This window comes from Tympanuchus pallidicinctus, unplaced genomic scaffold, assembly GCF_026119805.1.
Source record: "Tympanuchus pallidicinctus isolate F22 unplaced genomic scaffold, pur_lepc_1.0 scaffold12, whole genome shotgun sequence".
NCBI lineage: Eukaryota > Metazoa > Chordata > Aves > Galliformes > Phasianidae > Tympanuchus > Tympanuchus pallidicinctus.
Window position 1 is genome coordinate 16601874 of NW_026294637.1, and position 22555 is coordinate 16624428.

General features: G+C 39.6%; 1 protein-coding gene across 5 annotated transcripts in view; it reads right to left on the reverse strand.

Annotated features, from left to right (window-relative positions):
• Window positions 1-22555, reverse strand: part of ACSBG1 (acyl-CoA synthetase bubblegum family member 1) — a 33493-nt gene that overhangs the window by 8466 nt on the left and 2472 nt on the right. For 2 of the 5 annotated variants that reach the window (XM_052671525.1, XM_052671524.1), the window contains exons 1-7: window positions 20378-20488; window positions 13798-13865; window positions 6140-6357; window positions 5446-5534; window positions 4565-4685; window positions 4030-4110; window positions 1116-1265 (exon numbers count right to left, since the gene is read on the reverse strand). In XM_052671525.1, the coding sequence (XP_052527485.1) occupies window positions 1116-1265; window positions 4030-4110; window positions 4565-4685; window positions 5446-5534; window positions 6140-6357; window positions 13798-13865; window positions 20378-20427 (777 nt within the window). In that variant the 5' untranslated portion in view covers window positions 20428-20488. Of the gene's footprint in view, window positions 1-1115; window positions 1266-4029; window positions 4111-4564; window positions 4686-5445; window positions 5535-6139; window positions 6358-13797; window positions 13866-16539; window positions 16769-20377; window positions 20489-22555 lie in introns of those variants that run through there. The other 3 variants (XM_052671528.1, XM_052671527.1, XM_052671526.1) reach the window with 2 other exon arrangements.

Sequence of the window (22555 nt, forward strand, 5' to 3'; positions counted from 1 at the left end):
TTGAAGGATGCAATATTTGTTATCAGAATGTACTGCATTCAAGACCCACACAGATGTGTGGATGTGAGGAAAAGAACATATGTCCATGACAGAAAGAAGGAAACAGCTTCCTTACAGGAGTCTAATTAATCTAAACTAGCTAGGTTAGGATGCTCGAAAGGAAATTATTTCAACTTAATAGGGAAAAAAATACAAATCGCATCCAATACTCGCTATCACAGTATATTCTTTTCTTCAAAACAAATGTGAAGGTTACCTTGAGAGTATGTTTTGCCTAAAAAACAAACAAGCAAACAAAAATAGAGATTCTCAAGAAAAGCTTTTAGTGAGCAGCATGCTGTCAGGACAGGCCACTCCAAATTTAGGCGGCAGCATTGGTCAAGCAGTTATCAGAGACTTAAAGTAGGCAGAGAGGAATGTCCTTGAAACGTGTCTGTACGGATTGCTCATCCTCTTTATCCTCCAAAGCCTCACAGCACACAGGCACGCTCATAGCAGATCCGCATGAGTGCCTGTGACCGACTCAGCCCTGGTTTTTACAGATGGACAGTGGCACACTTCTTTTGACTAAAGAAGGCAGCAGCAGATACAGGCAAGGCATGTTTTCCACTGTTGGTCAACATAAAAATAGCCTGTTTGTGATCATCAGCCAGGAATAGTTTGGCAGCTAACATGGAAATGACACCAGACTCTTTTGAGACAGAAGAGCGTAGAATTTGCAACGCCAGGTCGGACTTTTTGTCTATCAAGTCCACCATGTTCTCCTTCAAGATATTTCTGTGCTGATTACATACACAGGAGTGAATTGCTCGTACCTGTAATTGCTTCTGCATTCTTTTAAGAGAAGTGACAGTGAGTAACAGAATGTTATTCATAATAAACTACACTCAAACTTGTGAAGTGTTACTTAGAATGGAGTTTCATTTTTCACTATGCTTATAGATCATCAAAACCAGCTGACTGCATTTTCAGTGTTGCTTTGTAATACACTATCTGTGTTGCAAAACCAGACCTCTGAAAGTCTTCTGCTATGTAGCAGTCTTTTCAAAACACAAGAACATGTATCCTCTTATTTCGCTATTTTTTGTGCTCAAGGAAAAGTCTGAAGTACATACATTGTCATGACTCAGCATAGCTCCTTTTGGCTTCCCAGTTGTTCCTGATGTATATATTAGCACGCAGCATTGATTTGGCTTTTGGGAGTTAATAATGTCATCTAAAGTAGCATCAGATATGTCATCTCCCAGCTTCAGAAACTCTTCCATCTAGAACATGCAACAGAAAATACAGGATATCATAAGACTCCTTGCAAGTCAAAAACATGAAGTTACTGAATCTGTCTAAAAAAAAAAAAAAAAAAAAAACAAGCAAACAAACAAACAGAAAAGTTCAATGTCTTTCTCTGAACACAATTCCAAGGCAAGTTTCCCCAGAAGCTGCCTGTGTTAAGAACTCAATAAGAATACTGTATAACTTTATGTGCAATCTGCACATATCTGAAATTATGCTGCTATGAGTCTTTTCATCATCTCCAAAAGAAATTGTATTACTGTTCCCTCATCCAAGATGCATACTAGGTAGAAGTCATAAAGAATACAATTGTTACTGTCTCACACCTAGAATGATAATGACTTATCCAAAGGAATCTGGGTCTACGTTTTTAGAAGCACACTTGCAACATTCCACTCGTAATTCCCTGTCCATTACGTAAATGTAGTAAAAGAATGAAAGCTTCTGGGCAAAAGCATCATCTAGATGTATGAATGCTTACCCCAATTCCCTGCTGTTTAACAGCAAACAGAACATATGATGCTGATCACAGCTTCCATTCAAAATTGCTTCAGTCTGGAATGAACTAAACCTTTCATGATGTTGGACTTTTGTGCAGCACAAAGTGGTCTGAGAAGCATGATGAGCTTTATCCTCTACCCTTCATTAGTTGTTTCACTGGTTGTTCTAGGACACATCTACCATGTGTACCTAATATCCTGCTAGTTACACTGTTGATCTAACTGAAAACTAACGTATATTAAAAATTAAGGAAGTCAGTTACAAAAGGTCAGTTTCCCATCGAGATCAGGTGATTCAAACAGTGCTACAGAACTATGTTATCCAAGAGCAAGACAGAGCAGCATCTCCATTCTTCACAGTTTCTTAGAGGTCATATCTAGGATCATGAAGTTGTACAGGGGGTGACGTGAAGGACAGCAGAGAGCAAGATCTCCCCCTTTGCCTGAAGGGAAGTTCATTCTTTCTCTCAAACCTCTCCTTGCCATTGGCAGTGTGCTAGTAAGGTTGCAGTAACTTCCTTCTGTGGCACCTAGACTTCCTCTTCTGGGGTATCAGTGCTGTCCTACGATGCTGCTAACCACCAGTCCCAAGTTTTATACTTTCTTCTACCAAATCAGTTATCCAGGAAGAGAGTAAGTACAAAGCACAGCTCCACAGTAAGGGAAGGACTCATCACACATTATCTCTTCCCACAGAATACTCTGTTTATTTAACTAGCTTCTGGAAAGTTTGGTGTTGTCAAGGGTGTAACTGTTTCTACGTGACTTAACAGTTGCTCCTACTTTCCTGACCTTACTGTCTTGTCATACCAGGATGTGTTAATCACTGTATATCTGTTGCCTAGGCTTTGTTTACGGAACAGTACCTGCAACAGTGAGTGCTCCTGTTTCAGACTACAAAAGGTACAAGCAGCCACAAACACTGCTGACCATGTCTGCCTTCTGGAAACACGTGCTAATAAGAGAACTACACCTCTGTCCTTACTGCAGCAATTGCTCATTACATCTCAGCTGTCAAACGGCAGTCCCTTTTATCACATGTCATGTGGCTTAGGTACCTTAGATCAACGATGATAAATAATCATTTCTGCCTTTGGAAATTGGATCTCCAGTTTCTCCTTTGCACAATATAAACTATGGCAACTGTCAGACTTCTTCACAGCTACCCCTTTCTGTGGAGAATATATGTCCAACACACCTGAACAGGGTTGATTTCAAATGTATCTTTCAGTAACAGAATAAACCATGCGTTAATTCTCTCTTCCAAAAATCTCAAGCGTGGAGGTTTCAGCAAGTGCTGTTCCAGAATTATCTGCCAGCCCTTACTCCTTTCACTAGGCAATATAAGCAGCAATATCTTCTTCCGTTTTTCTTGTACTAAATGTAGAAGTATTCCATATCAGTATGTACAATACTGTAACATTGTGGATTATAAACAACATGCTATGGGTATGTGGATTGTGGATTATAAACAACATGCTATGAGATAATGTAAGTAGTTTGATGCTGCTAGACATTTTTCAGACTGGATTCTGATAATCTGTAGTGCACTTAAAAAGGAGGCTTTTGCATTCTTACATAATTGTTTTCAATTACATTTTCAAAATACACTAAAAATATTTTTATAAAGGTATTTTCTGCTTAGGTTAAAGGCTAAACTTCTACTCAATTTTCTGATCCTGAGTTTGTCCCCTTTACTGCTTTATTCTTGCCATGTGAACTGAAGATTCTGCATATGCTAAGAAAATGTACCCTTCTTTATGTAGCCTGTAGTCCATTCTCTTCACGTGATGCCTGACACCAGAAGTTTGGTGCAGATGAGATGTAAATATCATCTGTAAAAGTACAGGCATTATAATGTTCTTACATCCAGTGCAACTACCCACAATTCAGATTTGATTAGAGCTGGCAGACCACATTTTTTAAATGGTAAGAGCTCACTTTCTCACCTGAGAAACTTACAGGTGTTCTGTTAATCAAAACTGAAAAACAAACAACAACAAACAAACCAACATTAACACAAAAGATAACTAAGCAAGGTAGCTCTCACTTTAAATGTCAAGCATCAAACATGAAGTTACATGTAAGCTAAACAGAATACACTCATGAAGCTTCTGAATACATTTGCTGGAAGACAGCAATGCATTCTGAATGGCAGACATTCCACAGATCAAAGATAATTAAAATTCATCAACTAATTAATACCTTAAGAATAATAACTGTCCCAGCGCTCACATACCGTATACAAATTTGGGTGTCTCTCCAAAACTGAATCCTTGTATAGCACAACAGCTTTCAAGTGTGGCAAACGATTCCAGATCTGTTAGATTTTTTAAAAATAATTATTATAATTTGTTATTCATATCTTGTGTTTTTCCCCACTGAAGTACTGCCAAAACAGTAATTGGGCTGACAGAAGAAACCTCCCACTTCCCTCCTCTGCCAAGTATTTCCCCCTAATTCATAACCATCTCATTTAAAAAAAGATGCTAAGATACACAGTCTGCTCTAGAAAGACTGTTCTCAGCCAGAAGATTTAACTATTAATTACACCAAAATGGCTCTTCAGCACGCTCTCTTGTACATATCAAGGCATGGGCAAGGTCAAGCTGAAGGCTGACCATTGCTGCTGTGGTTACCCATGCCAGACTTCTGAACTTATTCTGCCAAGAAAGGTTCCATGATACAGGTAGCAAATATGGGATTTGGGAACAATACAGCATCAAGAAGGGTGGAAAATACAGTTTATAAGTAACTGCTTTGCCTCCTCATACCTGCATTATCTTGTCTAGTTGTTTCCGATTTTCCACAACCATGATGTTGGTTTTGCTGTCATAAGCAATGTAGTGGCAGGCCTCTGGAGAATTGGTTGTGTATATTCCTGTGACAATTCCTCTGGGTCCAAAATTTGTATATATATATTTATGCATATATTGAAACATTTATATTTATATGCACACACACATAGATGTATATAATATGCAGAAAGCAAATAATAAGATATCAGATGAAAGCTAAGAGGGGTATAAAGATGTGGAAGTACACACTATCACAGCTATCATGCTTGTTTCAAGTTTTCACATATACATGAACAATATGTGCAAAATAAATCCCTGAATTCAATTCAGTAGAAGATGCTGTAGGCTGGGATTCAGTATTTTTGCCTGATTAAGGCTGCAGTGGAGTTAGCTCAGAAAGTGGTTAAAAAACACTTGTCCTCTTTCTGTTCAAGCTGCATGCAATTATCAGTTTGAATTTCACTGTGACAGGAACAAACTGAGAGGTAAATCTAAGTTGTATTAAAATATGTCAGGACAGAAGGAATTAAAAAAGCGAGTATTTCATCTGTTGCTCTGCTCACTTGAATTTACATTGCAATATTTGCATTGCAGACATATCACAAAATGGGGAGTCTTATCTGTTTCCCACATTCTAGTGACAAAAGACTGTGCAGCTGTCACAGGTTTCGTTTATGAGTGTCTAGACTAATCCCAATAACATTGAGAGCTATGAGACTCCAGCAGGTTGCTGAACACGCTCAGCAGCTGCAGCACTACGTCCAGGATGTGGCACCAAGTGCTCATTTCCCAAATTTCTAACCTAGCAAAACAGAAACCTTGACATTCCTACACAAAAGCAAAGTAAACAACCATACCCAGCAAACACGGCTCCAACGGCTGAGATGAACCACTCTGGAGAATTAAATCCAAGGATTGCTACGCTGTGGAATCTCTCAAGACCAAGCTTAAAGATAATATGCATAAGGTTATACAATACAGGCATGTTGGAGAGAAATATATAGCACAAAAAATGACAACACATACAAATGATGGAAAGTTGTATTACTCCAGCATTGACAAGGCACATCCACCCCCAGCTCTATGCCAATATCCGTGGCAGAACTGGAAGCTGTCAGTAACAAACATCATCTAAACTTTTCACCATCCCTCCTGCCTGCTCAAGTTCTGCTGCTGAGACAGGCCTGAAAAACAGACCTTTCCAACGTGGACAGAAGCACCACGAGAGCTAGCCTTAGCCTCTGCTCAGAGTGGTTTTGAATTGTTCTTCATCTTGACAAAGTGTTTTTTTTTCCACCTATCTTCCTCTTAACCTTAAAGCCCTATGCTGAGCATTGTACCTACACTTGAGTGAAACAGCAGCTTCACACTTGCAACGGCAGCAGTGTTATCATCCTTAGACCAAAACCATTTGTACCTTTATTATTTCAATAAGGAACGTGTCTGCCAGTCTTCAGTTAATAGAGGACAAAAAAGAAAAAAGAAACCTCTGCAATTTGTTTTTTAAGGAGACAAAGAGAAAAGGGAATTGGTTTTGCCCTCTGTACCTACTTTCAAGAAGCTCTTGGCTGCTTTCCTTGAAAAGCAGTAGTACTCTGAAAAAGTTATCTTCTCCCACTTTCCGTTCTTTCTGCTGGCCAAAGCATTAAGAGATCCGTATTTTTCGAGGCTCTCCTTGAACATCTGATGAACTGTTATGGGAGTCTGTGGACATGAGTTATCTATCCTCAGTCTGACTCTGCCATCAGCAAAGGAAGTCCACAAAGACTCTGGAAAGGAAAGCATTGTGAGGGTATATTACTGAAAAGCACTGCAGCTACAGCGGCCCCCCCCCCACGCAGACTTTTACAAGCACGGCATGCAGGCTCTTGTTCATCACTGGTGAAAATGCACAGCTAATGGAAGTGACTGCGCTGAAAAGGAGTGCTTTGTAGCTGAGAATTTGCTCCCACAAATAGTGTTATTGTGCTCTTTGTTTTGTTGTAACTTCCTATTTATTTCCATGGGAATGTTACTTTTGGAGCAACTCACACATAGATCTTCACCTCCACTTACCACCATCTTGCCCTATTTCATATTTTGCCTCCTTCTCTCGTCTCCCTCATTCTAATTATCTTTCCAGTCATTCGCTCTTTTTTAATCCTTCTGCTTCCTTGGCAGGACAGGACTCAAGCAGGGAGTCACCTCATGTCACTTGGCTTTCATGGATGCTCCAAGGACTGTAGCAGTATCTGGCATTCACAGCTAATGACTGCCTCAAAGATTTTGGCTTGCATCTTTGCTGCTGCAAACCCAGCAGGAAGCAGACTTAATACAAAGACAATTCTAAGAGAATTTAGGAGCTAGTTAATTGCCAAAATTCAGGTGAGTTCTTAAAAAGAAAACCAAACAAACCAAACAAAAAGCCCACAAAACCCACACAATTCCCCTGAAAAATAGCTGCTAGTTCCCATTCTTCAGAAAGAAACAGTACAAGAACATTCTTCCCCTTAGATTCACCTTCCAAATAAGAAATATTTTTCAACATGAACATTAAAAACATTCTACAAAGAAGTGGAATAAAAAAGAAAATCAAACAAAATAGCTCAGCTTTGTAAGAAATAAACATAACAAAATACGACTGCTTCAAATTTCTGATTGCCTTAGCTTCAGTTGACACAGAATTGTTTTCCCCAGAGTCTGATATGATGCTATGTTTTGGTTCTAGGAGAAACACAATGCTGATAACACAGCGGTGTTGATAGCTGCTGCTAAGTGGTGCTGCACAGAGCCGTGCCTATCCACAGCTAAGGGCCCAAGGAGCTGGGAGGGAACAGAATTCGGACAGCTGACTCAAACTGGCCACAGGGATGTTCTGTGCCATGTGACATCATGAGGAAGGAGTTTTGAAGGGGGTGGGAGTTCATCTCACTTTCTTCCACTGCTTGGGGGCCAGCTGGGCATCGGTCAGGGGGTGGTGAGCAACTGCCTGTGCATCACTTGTTATACACATTATATATATGTAAAATATATATAAAACATATATTGTATATACATTATATATGTCCATCATATCTGGATCTGCTTAGGACACACCTGCAGCCTCCCTCAAGTTAAGCCTACCTGCACAGATAATCAGAGGCATATGAAGCTACTGTAAGCTCATAAATATTCACTTAGAAAACTTCTTTGCAGCAAAAAGCCTTGTAACTTGACTATAGAAAATCAGATTCTCAATCAACTGAACAAGGTTCAGTTCATAGAATCATGGAATCACAGACTTGTAGGGGTTGGAAGGGACCTCTAGAGATCATCGAGACCAACCCCCTGCCAAAGCAGTTCCCTACAGCAGGTCGCACAGGTCGGCATCCAGGCAGGTCTTGAACATCTCCAGAGAAGGAGACTCCACAACCCCCGTGCAGCCTGTTCCAGTGCTCCAAACAGTGTTTCTGAACAAGGTTCCTACTAAGGAGGCAAATAGCACAGCCAGCCTACCTTGCTATCACAATTCTGTGAAACTACTCCAAAAATGTCACTGCCCTCATGCTATATCCCAGCATGTGGACATCATTTTGAAAAAAAAACAGTTGATTTACTTTTCTAATCCCTTCCCAGACAAGAGGATACAAGCTCTGATGCAGAAAGTGAAAGCAGTTATCAAAGCTGTGGCCGTATCAATCCGAGATTACTGTTCCTCATTCATATTATGTTGCATTCAGATCCTGACACACAGCCTTGTGTTTGTTCTGTTTGTCAGTAAATGAACAGTGACAGCAATAAACACAAATCTTAAGGCTTAATCTCAATTTGCCTTCATTTTCTCATGTATGAATTGCATATAACAATTTTAAAAGAGAGGTGTGGAGCTTTACCCAATACTGTCATGTGTATTAAGGTCAGTGGATAAAAGGCTCCATAAATCCAGGTATTTCAGAGAACAAACAGTAATGGAAGACGCTAAGTAATGGACAGAGAGACTTCCACAGTGTAAACAGTGGCACCCACCGAGCATTTTATAAGTGGAGAGGGAAAACAGGTATTTCTGCACTTAACCCCAGTCCTGGTGTGAAGAGGATGAAACAAATCTGTCAGGGAAGGAAGCTATTGCTAATATAAATGCTTATTTTCCCACACTGTCACAAAGTCTGGATGAAAAACTCTGATGTTCTTTCTGGCTTCTAAATCAACTAAGATGGGAGGGATCACAGGTGTGGGTGTGCAAGGTGGGCGATGCTCTGTTGAAAACAAGAATCACAGCACAAAGAGCTAAATTACAACATTCTAGTCTGCATATTATTTAAATAAAATTATAAAAAAACACTTTTCAGTGTCTCTCCAAGTGAACTGAAAACATCAGTATTGTTCCTCAAATAACATTACAGAAGTTGTACAATGACAGTGTTTTCACTGCAGGCATTTGGTAGGCAATGTATTCATATCCAGACTAAAAACAGAATTAGTGTCAGAGACTCAGCAAGTCACCTTAATAACAGACTATATACTGCTATGGAAAATCCATTTTTACATTCATTCAGTATCTGTACTCACATGAATTCATGAGTAAAACTTTAATCTAAAGATAGTTGTTAAGTCTCAATAAAAAGAAAAAAAAAAGTCTTAAGAATTCTCTCCCACAGATTTTGTAAAAACAGCAGAAAATGAACAACATGCTCTGTTGTCAGTATGCAAAGGGACATTAAGTGAAGGGCTCAGCCTTTTCAGAAAGAGCCTGGGAAGGAATGCCTGGCTAAACACTGAATGAACTGATTATATACTTTGGGAAAAGCAAAATAGGTGTCCTGTCACACTAGCAGTTGAAAGCTAAACTGCAATGTCCAAGATGGAAATGAACTCACCATCTGAAACATAAGAGGAGATCAGAATAAGGATCTTTTAAATAAACTATGAGCACTGATACATGATACACCTGTAGATTTAGAGAGCATAATGAAAAAAACCCACAACAGAAGCAAGCAATCAGAGCAGACTATTTATTCCTGTCCTATTCCTTCCAGCAACTCCTTCTACCTGCACTACACTTTGTACCCTCAAACGATTCTTTGTTCACTAATATTCAACCTTGGTTTATTTCCTCAGCAACACACTTGGAGATGGTAAGAAAGTATTGGCTTTAAAAAAAAAAAAAACCAACACGTTTTATTAGATAAAATAAAATTAAAAAGCAACACAGATTTTAATCAGGTACTCAATCTTGAATCCCTGAGCCCCTTCTCAGAAATACGGTCTGACTTTTGAGTGGTGCTGCGTGGAGCCAGGATCAATGATCCTTACAGGTCCCTTCCAATTTGGGATATTCCATACTTCTAAGTTCCATCCTCTCTGGTCCCTGCAGCATAGAATCACGGAATCATAGAACTACTCAGTTGGAAAAGACCTTAAAGATCAAGTCCAACCACAACCTAACCTACCACCCTTAGTAATCTGACCTCAGCTCAAATTGATAGGCCATAAATATGCCCTGAAAAGTAGAAACTATGATTTAATTTCTGCTTGAAACTCATTCCGTTTTTAACTCACACAACATTGTTTTGATTACACGCCACTTCCTGCAAAATACCACTCTGCTCTAATGACTGGTGCAGGCATTCAGCTCCCTGCTGGAGGCATTTTTTTGAATAGACAGTCATCATCCCAGATTCCACAGCCGTGATGCCATTACATTCTGCTGACAATACAAACACGTCATCCATTCCTCCTCTTACCTTTCTTGTTTTTTTTATGGTTTTTTTTTTTCCTTCAGCATGTTTTCAGCCCTGAAAGCTAAACTTCTTCTCAGTGAAAACTGGAGATGAGTGTTTACAAACAAGTTGGGGTCAGAAAACTTGGCATCTGCACCAAACTTTTCTAGTGTCAACGAACAGATAGAACTAAGAGGTACAGAGCTTCCTCTGAGACAGAATGAGACATACAGAGTGACTTTTTTTCCAAAAGCAAACCAACATCTTTTCCTGCTGCTTGCCTAACCCACAATTTGGGTAGGAAGATGGGATTCTGCTATATTATCAATTTTTCATGATAAACTTGTAGCTTTAAACTCTCTATTTTTTTTATTTTTTTTTTTACATTGAATAAAATAGCTGGACTATTTTCAACTTAGAAAAACCAACAAGCCATGTTAATGTTCTAATTCACAGATGCTTTCACCTTTTCCAGTGGATGAAAAGGGAGTATCTTTCAGTCACAAGAAAATGTATTGCACTGCAGATGCTACCACAGTGGATCCGAGATATAAAATACCCTTCAAAAAATGCTTCTGCAAACTGACATGGAGGAGTGGTGCAGCAGAAAAAACAGCTGGTTATAAAATAAGCTTCATAACAACAATAATGCTCTTAAAACTGATTACAAAGCACCAAAACGGAGCTGTGTGGAGGGTGTAATCAGGAGAAGAATCACTACTGAGACACTGCCCAGGCATAGAGAGATAGAAAGTTCAAAATCAGTTAAGTGAGGGACGAGAAAAGGGCTTCAAAGTGCACATCAGAAAATAAAGGAAGACCCAAGGATATAATGAGCAGCTTACTGACACAGGACTCAGAAAGGGATGATGTATTCAGCACCTTCTTCGCCTTTGTCTTTACTGAAAGGCTTCCCAGGTCTCTGTGCCTACTGGCAGGTGAAAAGTTCTACCTACAGTAGCAGAGAAAGATCAAAGTAGGAACCTCATATGCAAACTGGACATATACAAAAATGTCTGTGGCCCCAGATGCATTTCTTCACAATCAGAGATCAGGTCCCACGCCATCCCAAGCCTATTCTCCATCACCTTTGGAAAAATATAGCAATCTGATTGAGATTCCTAGTGACAGAAAAAAGGCAAATGTCACAATCATCTGCAAAACCAGAGAGAAAGAGCATTCAAGTAAATACAGGGCAATCTGGCTCGCCTCAGGGAAAACTGTAGAACAAACCCTCCTAGAAATCATTGTTGGGCATAAAATGGTGACTGAGACCAGCCAGAATGGATATGCCAAAGCCAACTTGAGTCTGTCCAACCTAACTGACTTTTCACAATGGCTGTGTAGATGGGAGTAAGAGAGAAGTGGCATGTCATTTGCTTTAACAAGGTCCTTAACCAGGCCTCCCATAGCAGTCAGACTTCAAGGGCTTCGACCCTCCAAACCCCGTTCGGTTGGAGTATCAGGTGAATGAAAAACTGGCAAGATGATTAGTCTCAGAGAACAGTGGTCAGCATTTCCAGGTCTAGCCAGCAGTCAATTAGAAGTGACATTCTTCAGGGGTTAGTCCTGGAAACAATACTGTTTTAATGACTGCATTGCTGTCTTGGACAATGGAATGCACCCTCACCAGCTTCAAAAATGACACCAAATATGGGGAATTGGTCAACATGCCAAAGGGTGAGGCTGCCTTTCTGATGGACTCAAGCAAACTGGAGCAATGGGCTGATGCAAGCCTCAAAGCTCAACAGTGATAAATGGCAAGTCAGCACACAGAATAAACACTATCTGGCTCAGCAGAAAAATCCCTGTGGTTCCTGGTGGCAATCAAGCTGTATGAGAGTCAGTATTACACTCTTGAAAGGCTAATTTCTGACTGCATTAGCAAGATCACAGGCAGCAGATCTCAGAAAGTGATTATGTCCCCCTACTCAGTACTCGTAAGCTAACTGGAGCAGCATATAGCTTTGGAAGTCCCAGAGCAAGAGATCGTAACAAACTGACAGAAGCCCAGTGGAAGGATTCAGGTACTCAGAGTGCTTGAGCACAATCCTTAAGAGAAGCCTCTGAAGGAGTTGGGTGAATCTAACACAGATGGCAGGAGGTTATAGAAAAGATACTCTTCTCAGAGGCACACAGCAGAAGGACAAGAGACAACAGACACGAGATGCAACAAAGAAAAGTTGCATTCCTTACTAGAGGAAGAAAATTAATTTCACAATAGAGGTGGCTAAGATCAAGATCAGGAAGTGAGAGAATGCAGAATCTCCATCTTTAGACATTTTCAAAACTCAGCTGAACAAGGCAATGAGCCTACCTTTGAGTAAAAAGCTAGACTAGCTTCTCTCAGATGATACTGGTGGCAGTAACCATCGTCCCAGATAAATACTATTAGAAAAATAGGTCAGAATATTCACGAGCATGCAAATAAGTACTCTGTAGAATTACAGCCTCAGTAATAATCTACACATCCAATAAGTGTCAAATAACTCAATAAAACACTCTGAAACATCTGAAAATAAAAGGTAGTTGCCACCTTTACCTATAAAAATTTCAAAGTGCAGATGCCTACTGTTCAATTGTTAAAAAAGAGAACAACAAAAAAAACCTCAAACACTCCAACTACAAAATTTTTTTAAAAAATCCAACAAAAGAAAACAATCATGAATCAAAGAATTTATTTTTCAAAGACTATTCACACATATGAACACAAGTGTGTATGAATACACATGTAGACCTGCATATGACCTGCCACATAAATATCATTTCTTCAGGATCCAGTTGCAGTCGCTACTCCACTTGTCCATAGCACAAATACAGTTTGTTTGAAGCAAATGCAGATAGCAGCAGCTGTCTCACCAAGGCAACAGCAGCTCCTTCAGGGCTGCAAACTTTCCAAAGAAGCTGGCTATGTCCCTTAGGCCACATAGAAACAGAACTCTTTTTACTTAATACTGCACTGGTTTAAAGTTAAAGGAGGATGTATATGCTACAACACAGCACAGGACTGATCAGAGGATAGATATTCCTCTGCAGCCTCTAGTTATTACACTCTATGCCAAATCCTTCATAGCTAAGAGTTGGTAAGCAGGCTGTCATACCAAAGCTAAGACCATAATGAGTGCAAATTTGATGAAGATCAAGCTTTCTATTTTTGTCTGATAACTGTCACAAATACAGACAAAAACTGTGAGAAGCTGAGTTCATGCAAGCTTACAGAAAGCTCCCTGTCACTGACCCTGGAGGTGTTCAAAGGAATGTTTGGATGTTGTGTTGAGGGGCATGGTTTAGAGAGCACTATTGGTGACAGGTGGGTGGTTGGACTGGATGATCTTGTAGGTCTTTTCCAACCTTGGTAATTCTGTGATTCTGTGACACTTTTTCCACTAGCCCTGATTCACCTGAGTTTATTCTCTGGCTGTATCCTCTTATCCCAGCCCTGAAAAACTGTCAGACTGTTCACTAGCATAGATTCCAACTAAACATTTTACAAAAGAATTCCGTTTCCAAAGATCCCCTTTCATATCTTACCTGTTTGTTCCTGGTCTTCAAAATCAGCCAGCAAATCTCTGCAGACAGGCTGTCCATCAGCCGTTCTTCTGAAAGAAGAGAGAACTGTTAAAAATGTAACTCCAGGAGTACTAACAGGATCCACTGCAATCCACATACAGTATAGCCAAGGGGGGAAAAAAAACATCAGGAAAATAGTAAGAAATACAAACAGGAAGATCAATATACAGCTCAGATGAACAAAGAACATTTACATTTTGTTTCTCTTTCACATACTCTACAATCACGTTAGACAGGGAAAAGCCTTCAGTCAGTAAGGATGACATTTGTATTTTACTGAGAGGATGCTAGATTCCACATCATGGAACACACAAGATGGAGACAACAAATGTGACTCTCAGAAGCCATCAGCTGTGTGAGTATAAAGAACGGATGATCAATCCTAACCCTGACCACGCTACCAGCATATTTATATCACATTTCTTATCAGTTACCACTGTTGATATCTGTGAAGGCATGAGATCAGGGTTTGGTGGTCTTTTCTTGTTCTCTTTTTAAAACTTGGAAAAGAATCAGATTTAGTTCATAATAACAATAACATATTTCTCAAAAAATGCAAAGCAACTGATTATTGCATGGATTAAACTAACATTACTTGGTTTAAATTTAAATACAATTTTAAACATAATATCAACTCAAAGTTTGTAAAGTAACATACTGCAAAGTACAGAAGCAAAAAATCTAAATAAAAAAGGAATGTGTAAAAGTGAATAAGTGCATAAAGTAATGAACTACAGAATATTAAAAAACCATACTGTTATTGATGAATAATCTAATGCATTAAAATAATATGACCCAGTGAAATGTACATGTTCTCAACATCTATATTTAATAGTTAATAGCCATAGCTGATAATGAATATAAGCAGTCTGAATATATGGAAAGAACTTGTCCTTCAGTGAAGGCTTCAGCTTGCAGACTTTGATTTGACTTCATTTAATAGAACAACGAGTGGGAATCAGCAGCCTTCAGAGGCTGAGAACAACTCTGGATCATCAATTGCTCCCTCAGAATAATGGAAGAATCCTTAGTGAAGCTCAAGTTCTTCTCCTCTGTAACAAGGTAAGTTCACACAGGAAAAGAAAATCCAAACAATGCCCTTCCCAGCTGCCAAAAAAGTAACAAGCAACTTCCAAAGTAGCTTTTAAACACAGCAGTCAAATAGCAAGCAGTGGGACCAAGCACTGTCACACATTATTTTGTATCTTGCATTAACAACTCCATTTTATAAATATGGATATGTGGCACAATCCCAGAATTTATTACTAGTTGTTATTCACAACGAAATCACACTTTAAGAAAGCCTCACCCAAGCCAGGCCCCTACAGAAGAACACAGCTGTTTTTGCAGTTCTTCACTCGCCAGAAGTGGCAGCCCCTGCTCAGCTCTTCCCCGCTGCAGATTGCTGTCTCAGAGCAGAGGCACAGGTTGCAAAAACAGCTGATGGAAAATAAGGCATCATCACTAGCCTGCCTGTGAGGATGTTTCTCCCCTTGTTAATGGCATAATGGGGCAAAACATGAAAGAGCTTGTTCAATAAACAGACTGGGTGGAGGCAGATGTTGATGAGAAACAAAGTAATTTAAATATAGAGGGGGATTAGACTGTATTTGAAAAGGTAAATGTTTGCTGTGTGGGAGAATGGTAGCTTAAAGAAATGTCAACAGCAACAGTCCTGGAAGGTATATTTGATGATAAAAAATAAATAAAAGCATCTAAAAGCACTTAAAAGTATGTGTGTCAACTTGAAGCACTCAACCTTCAAAAATGTTCCCATCTGAAAGAAAAATGGCATTTTGCAAGCAGAAACCTAGTGCAAATTTAACTATTTTTTGAATACTAAGGCTTTTCAATCCTTACTTTTTTAGTAAAGTAAGACAAATGAAGCCTTAGTTAAAAGACAACTGAATGTTACTTTTTGCCTATAATAGCAAAAAAGCCCTCAGAAGAAAATGGATATGATTGATAGTTTAACAGAATAACCTCCTGTGAGACTACTCAGAACTTGAAATAATCACAAGTAACCATTTCTCCCAAAGGAAAATCCCTTATAGTTTTATTCCCACCCAGATAAGGTCTAAGATACTGGTTTGGTTTATAATTTGCTCCCTAAACATTAGCAGTGTAATGTGAAAAAATCAACCAGCAAGTTTGAACTTCTAGACTCACCCTGGCAGCATTTTAACATGCAAATGTCACCTGAGAAGCTCTATGCATCAGACATCTCCAGAAGCACCCAAGTTTGTAACACTGTGTGCAAAGCAGTTGTCACCTGCCTCAGCCAGCTAAGCAGTTGGAGAGACTTTTTGCTCTCAGAGTGCAAAATTCTCTTTTATCAATAGTTTATTGCTCAGAACATTATACAGGACCATCACTCCATAGTGAAAGAATACAGTTCTTAATATAATTTAATACTTCAGCTCTTTTTCGGTGCTAACCTTTTTAAAAAATTAATTAGAGACTCTATAAAGATTGTTACATGGCATTCTTGGAGTAAAACTGAAACAACACTGTGGGACTACTTGAATCACAAGCTTGTTAAGTATACTGCTGCAAGGAGAAAACGTGCTGCAGAACTGTGTTTGGTGCTGTAACAATTGGACAGATCAATATGATGGGAAAAGCTGGTTTACCAGAGGAGTAATGACAAAAGGATCAGCACAATAGAAAGGTGCTATAAAGGAAGGGAAGAAAATTGCTCACCTGTATCAGAAGACTCCAGGTTCACAGGGAAAAGCTCCACCAAGGAGGGATCTCCAGGAAGAGATCCTTCCCCAGTGGCAGTCAGCCCTTCCATGGGGTCTAAGAGAGGTGCAGCCAGGCTCCACTCCTGCTCACACAGCTGCATTGCCTTCACCTGTGCTCCCAGGGCTGACGGGTCCTTCCCACAGGTCTCCATCAGTGGGACAGGCCGGGACTCAGCAGTTCCCATATAGGTGCTAAGATGCCCTATCACAACCAAGGTGCTTTTGAAATCTGGACTTTGTTAAGGCTGGCACCCTACATACATCGTGCGAGGTTATTAGTGTAGGCATAGCACATTCCCAAATTCTATCTAAAAGATTATTTTCTCTTTTGTTTGCTTAGGCAAACAAACAGAATCATGATCCCAAAACTAATACACAAAAACCTCTGCAGGGCACACACAGGAGCTGATAGGTCACTTTGGCATGCCTGTTAGACCAAAGTGAGTTCATGTTACACAGTGTTGACCAGCTAGAATGGATCAAAACATACTTTTGCACAAGTCCATTAGCAAGAATGTTTTCTGAACAGTATTTCCTGACATAACATGAGACTTAATTTGGAGGAACCATTCTATAAAAGAAGATCCCATCTATGGCCTCAATCAGAACTTTTGTTGCCTTAGTCTTTCCCAACTGAAAATAAACCTTAGTTGAAATACACAGTGAGGCTGAATTGGAAAACATGCACTTTTTGCCATGGCAGAACCTTTCTGCCTTTCCAAGTCAGCGAGAATTTATTCTCCCCCAGCTTTTGTTACCCAATTTCCAGGACAACCTGTCTGTATGCAATCCACCAGCTTTAGCCTATGCCAGGGCTGCTTCTGGCAGTGTGTTTGGGTCTGCAGTTGCTTATTCCAAAGCACTTTCTACTGGAAGTCAGGCATTACTGGGCCATTTTTATTCAAGATGAAATCATTAAGTAATCACCTGACAATTCTTTACTCAGCAAAAAAGCAGGCAGTTACATTACCTACAGGTACTTCTGAAAACCTGAATGATCCTGGCACTTTGCTCAGAAACTTCAGCCACTAAACATCACCCAGATCCAGTTTTATGAGTAATCCTTTCCCAGTTTCTCTCGTGTCTTGCAAGTGCTGAGTCCAACATTTTACAACAGAACTCTGGGGAGAGGAGGTAGGAGGGAGAGCAAGAAAATAAATTAAGACTCACACATCTGTCAGAGATTGAGACAAAGATGGTGAAATCACTCTAATTTAAATCAACATTACACAGTGCCAAAGCTTTGATAGCTCGTCAGATAAATAGAAACCTGTAAGCAACATAAATAGCTAAGTGGGAAATTCTGTATCTCCTGACTGAGATGCTATTAATTATTACCCCAGACATTTAAGAAATATTTCCTTGTGTTCTTGCTGCATAAGGAAAAGAAGGAGAGTAGCAGCACATAACATTATAGTTCCTTAAATCCTACTTCGTATTACATGTAAAATTTTTCCTACCTTAAGCAGCTACGAGGTCCCTGTGGTCCTTTACAGGGGCATCACTGTCTTTTATAACTGGTTTTATTTACCAATTAATCCTCTTTTTTAATTGGGGCAATATTGTAATACTTTCCCTATTGCTCTATTTTAAATTTCCATTTGTCCTTAAAGAACTGGTTAGATTTGGGTTCCAATTAGTTTCAGTGTCCTTATGAAACTTAAGAAGGGGGCCACAAATGAGTGCAAACATGCGCCTACTCTTGCAAAAACATTCAGCTGATTTGACAATCAGTCTTCTCAGATTGCACCAGATAACTGTCTCTCAACTTATTAATACAGCTTCTTTTCACACAAAGGGATATTTAAAAGCAACACAAAAGTTTAATGAAGAACAAAGCACTAACGAGAAAGATAACAGCAGAAAGGCCGTAAGCCACAGCTGGCACACACCTTAAGCAGATTTGTATTTGCAAAAAAGCCCAAACCAAACAAAACCCAACAACTTGTATATTTTGATCTTTTGTTTTACAGACAGCTGAGAAGTATGTGGGTGAAAGGGATTCCAGCAGTTAGGTCATGCTGAACTCATTACCTCCTCTCTCACTCCTTTTTGAGGTCGCACTGAATTTCAGCCTTACAAAAGCTCTTTCTACCTCTGCCCGTCTCGCTAGAATAGATATTTATTGTTTGTCTGGTTCTCCTCACCTGAAATCCTGCTTCCAGCACCAAGAAAGAAACTTCACCAACCACACCAGGTGGACAACGCTACTTAGAAAACAATAACTATGCACTGACTTCTTCAAGAAACAATGTATTTAAGGCAGGGAATTTGAATGGATGGAAAGCAGTCAGAGCTCTAGCCTCTGATTTTCTCTCCTTAGAATTTCAGGAACAAACCACACACCAAGCACATTTTTTATCAAATTTAAAGAATATTCAAGAAACTTCAACTTCCTATCTTGTAAACCTCTGTATGTTTTAACATTCTTTCTGTACTGTTTGTTTGTTTGTTTTAACAATGAAAACCCAGAACACCAGCTTTGCAGTAAGCACCTCACAGGTAGGACCACACATGGACCAGAACAGAGGCATTACCACTGATTTACTGACAATTCTAACTTTCACATGTCAATGTGTACATTCACCTGTACTGATCACAAAGCAAACTGTCTTACAAGTTTGAGGTGCATTAAAAATTGTCAACTTTAGCATTAAATACTTCAGCACTCCAGAAGCAAGAAATCCAATTACATCAAGCAAATCTTCCAAGTGATGTAACGTGCAAGCTCTTATCTGAATCAAAGTGAAGTTAGATTTAACAACCAAATGCGTGCCTGATATGTTTGTAGGAATCAATAATTACTACTCAGCAATACTGACAAAATAAGCAGAAGTTAAAACATTTCCTGCATCATTCATTCTTCTATAATTAAAATAAGTATTTTCAAAAACTCTGCTGCCATGGACAAAAAGAAAAGAGCAGCTGAGATGGTTTGTTTCATATAAGAAAGTATATCAACTTCGAAATAAACTCTTCTAAAACTAAGTTCCCTACTTCCTGATCTAAGAGATGGGTTTTCTGTTTAAGTTCTGTTGCCACTGATAGGAAGATCAATAATAAAGGCAAATCATCACCTAAAGTTTATCCCTTCCATTTCTGCAGGGAAGACTTACAGTCATAGCTGCAACAAGGATGTTTTTTCAGTCAATTCAGAGCACACAAAATGAATGGTAGCATGTGCAGAGCAGACAGTTCTGAACTTGCAGTTTTCAATACTGCTCTATCCTTTGGAGACCCGTGAGGGAATGGCTCAGCAGCACGACTGTTCTTTTCTTGACTTCCAGAACTTTGCTATCTTCTGTTACTTGAGAAGGCCTGCAATCTCACATTAATAATTTATTTTGCTGGAGCACAGTACTCCAGTAGCTGGCCAGTGTTTTTAACTAGTATTCCACACTTTTGTTGAGCTCCGAGTAGCAGAGCCACAGGAATTAAATACACTTTTTGTAAGAATTGCTATGCACAAACTTCTGCTGAGCCTACTTCTGGGGCTAAGAGCCTCTGTGCTAGAAAATGAACACCATATAATTTAATATATGCAGGTAGGACATAAGCAACACAGTTCATACTGAATTAGGACTAATGCCAAACTAGGAGTCAGCATAGAATAAAACCATTTAGAATTTTCATTACCATTTCATCTCATTCAAGGATAATTCTAATTTTGCATTAGACTGAGCCCTTGTGAGGCATGCAAGGCCCTCATGGATCCACCGGGTAATAGAAGAGAAAGTGAGGTTCCAAAATATCCAAAAATCAGTTTGTTAACATAAGTAATTGAGCTACTTTACCCATTTTCATCTTGTAGATTTTTCTTAAGAGTCTCCCCAGTGTTAGGCATGTTGACACACCCTCTGAGGCCGGTCACAAATATGCTGAAGAACTGTGCGGGTCGGGCATAAATAAGCAACATGGACAATAGAAGAAACTGATGGTAACTGGTTATTTGTTGGAAAAAACAACACGTAATGCAAGAGGAGGAGACTACAGCCACAAAAGCTGTTTCTTTCTGATTTTAACATGCTTGAAATGTCGCAGTGCTGTGAGCCGCTTACTGTTAAACTTTCCTTTTAATCCAGTTCTCTTTAATTATCCATGAGAAGAATTTTAATGAGTCTACAATGCTTTAAAATGCAAATCTTCTCTTTTGACACGACTTCTAACAAATTAGTTTACACAAGTTGAAGCAATTCTTATTTTTATTACCATGATTTCCAGAAAAGAGCACTCAACAAAATTGTTTGGTTTTTTTTTTGAGGAAAACACGGATTAATTACATTAGGTAATTCCCTGAAGTCAGTTATACCTATGAAACCCAGCACAGCAACAGCCAAGCACCTCCCCCGGCATTACAACTACTAGCACTTCATTGCCTACACCAACGCAGACCTGTTGAATACTGTAGGCGTTTCTACACAGCTCCAGTTTCTTCCCAGGATGCAGTAAGCCCAGTTTGGCTACTTTGGCTACTTCTCTGCCAGTAAATAAATAAGACCCAGGGAACAGTTTGACCTTCCCACCGGGAGCAGCTTCCCTGCGACGGCTTCAAGCTGAGCCCACTGGTACTTCCCTACTCTACACCCACAGATATAGGGGATAACTTCAGCCAGGGGCTGCTCCTGGAAGGCTGTGTTAATGATTACACTTCTGAAAGGAGGAGAGAGGGATGCGAGCTGTGCCATGCCACTTGCTCTCAGAGCCACAAAACACGCTCCAGAGTGTTGCTTAGTGGTACAAAGCCACATTGATTAGGAAAATGTAAGACCAGCAAACTTTGTAGAAGCTTTATAGAAAGAATAGTATTTTATTCCAAAGTATCTTGCATCATGCACAAATGCTTAATTGTGCACAACACAATTTGATATTAATGTGTGTTACATACTGTTTAACAGAAAGCTCTCATGACTGTCAAACTAAGTTTCCTGCAGTTGTCAGCTACAAACAATCCTGTCATTTTAACTACGAAACCATGAATGCTGTGCTGTAAGAGAATGTTCTACAGTTCAGTTGTCTTTGCAGTCCTGGTACATTTCTAAGTACTCTTCAAGCTTCAAATTGTAAATCCTAGTAAATGATGCTAACTTGTAAAAGTTCAGTAAGGAACGACCTCACCTTCCAATGATTTTTACATGCTGCAATTTATATGATGCTGTTAGCACAGTCACCTTTTTCTTTACAAGTTGCTGGCTTGCAACTTGCACAAGACTGCACCAAATTCACAGCCTGAACTGCTGCAGTGGAACGGGCCTCTTTTTCCAGGCTATAGGTGAGCTTTCTGAAGGCAGGCAGGCTTACAAAGCTATGAAGGAAATTAAGAAGTGAATAAGGCTCACCTACTGTTTATGTCCTTTACTCTACAATCATGGCTGGAATCCGCCAGGAATTAGGGACTGATATATGCACTGTCACTGCAACCCTACACTGTCACAAGATGCCAAACAGAAATACTGCAGACACCAGAACAAAGCAGTGTTGTTACCACAGCCAGTAACTCAGCCACAGTGCAGAGATCAGCCTCAGAGCGGGTGCAGGGCATGGCACCCCATTCATTTCTGGAACAGGACATTTCAGGGTTAATTCACAGCGCTGCTACGGCAACATGAACCTGCCCAGAGCTGTGCACTCTCATTTTTCTCCCTTAAAGGCAAGAGTGCTTGCCTCACCACAAACTTAAGATGAGTGGAGGAGTACACTAATTCTGGATGTTCTTTGCTGATGGCTGATAACTGCATTTACTGTCATTAGACACAGACTTTACACAAAATATTTTCATATTAAAAATAAATAAATGCACATATATATGTATCATAAACTTAAAAAGGCCTCAAAATTTTTAGCTAAAGCACTTTAATCAGCAATTACCTTTAAATGCTAGCAGGTCTCAGAATTCTAAACCCAAACGTCTTTCTAAACATGACTTCTCCTATTCTTCCACTGAGTCTTAAACTGAGCCCCAAAACATACCAAAG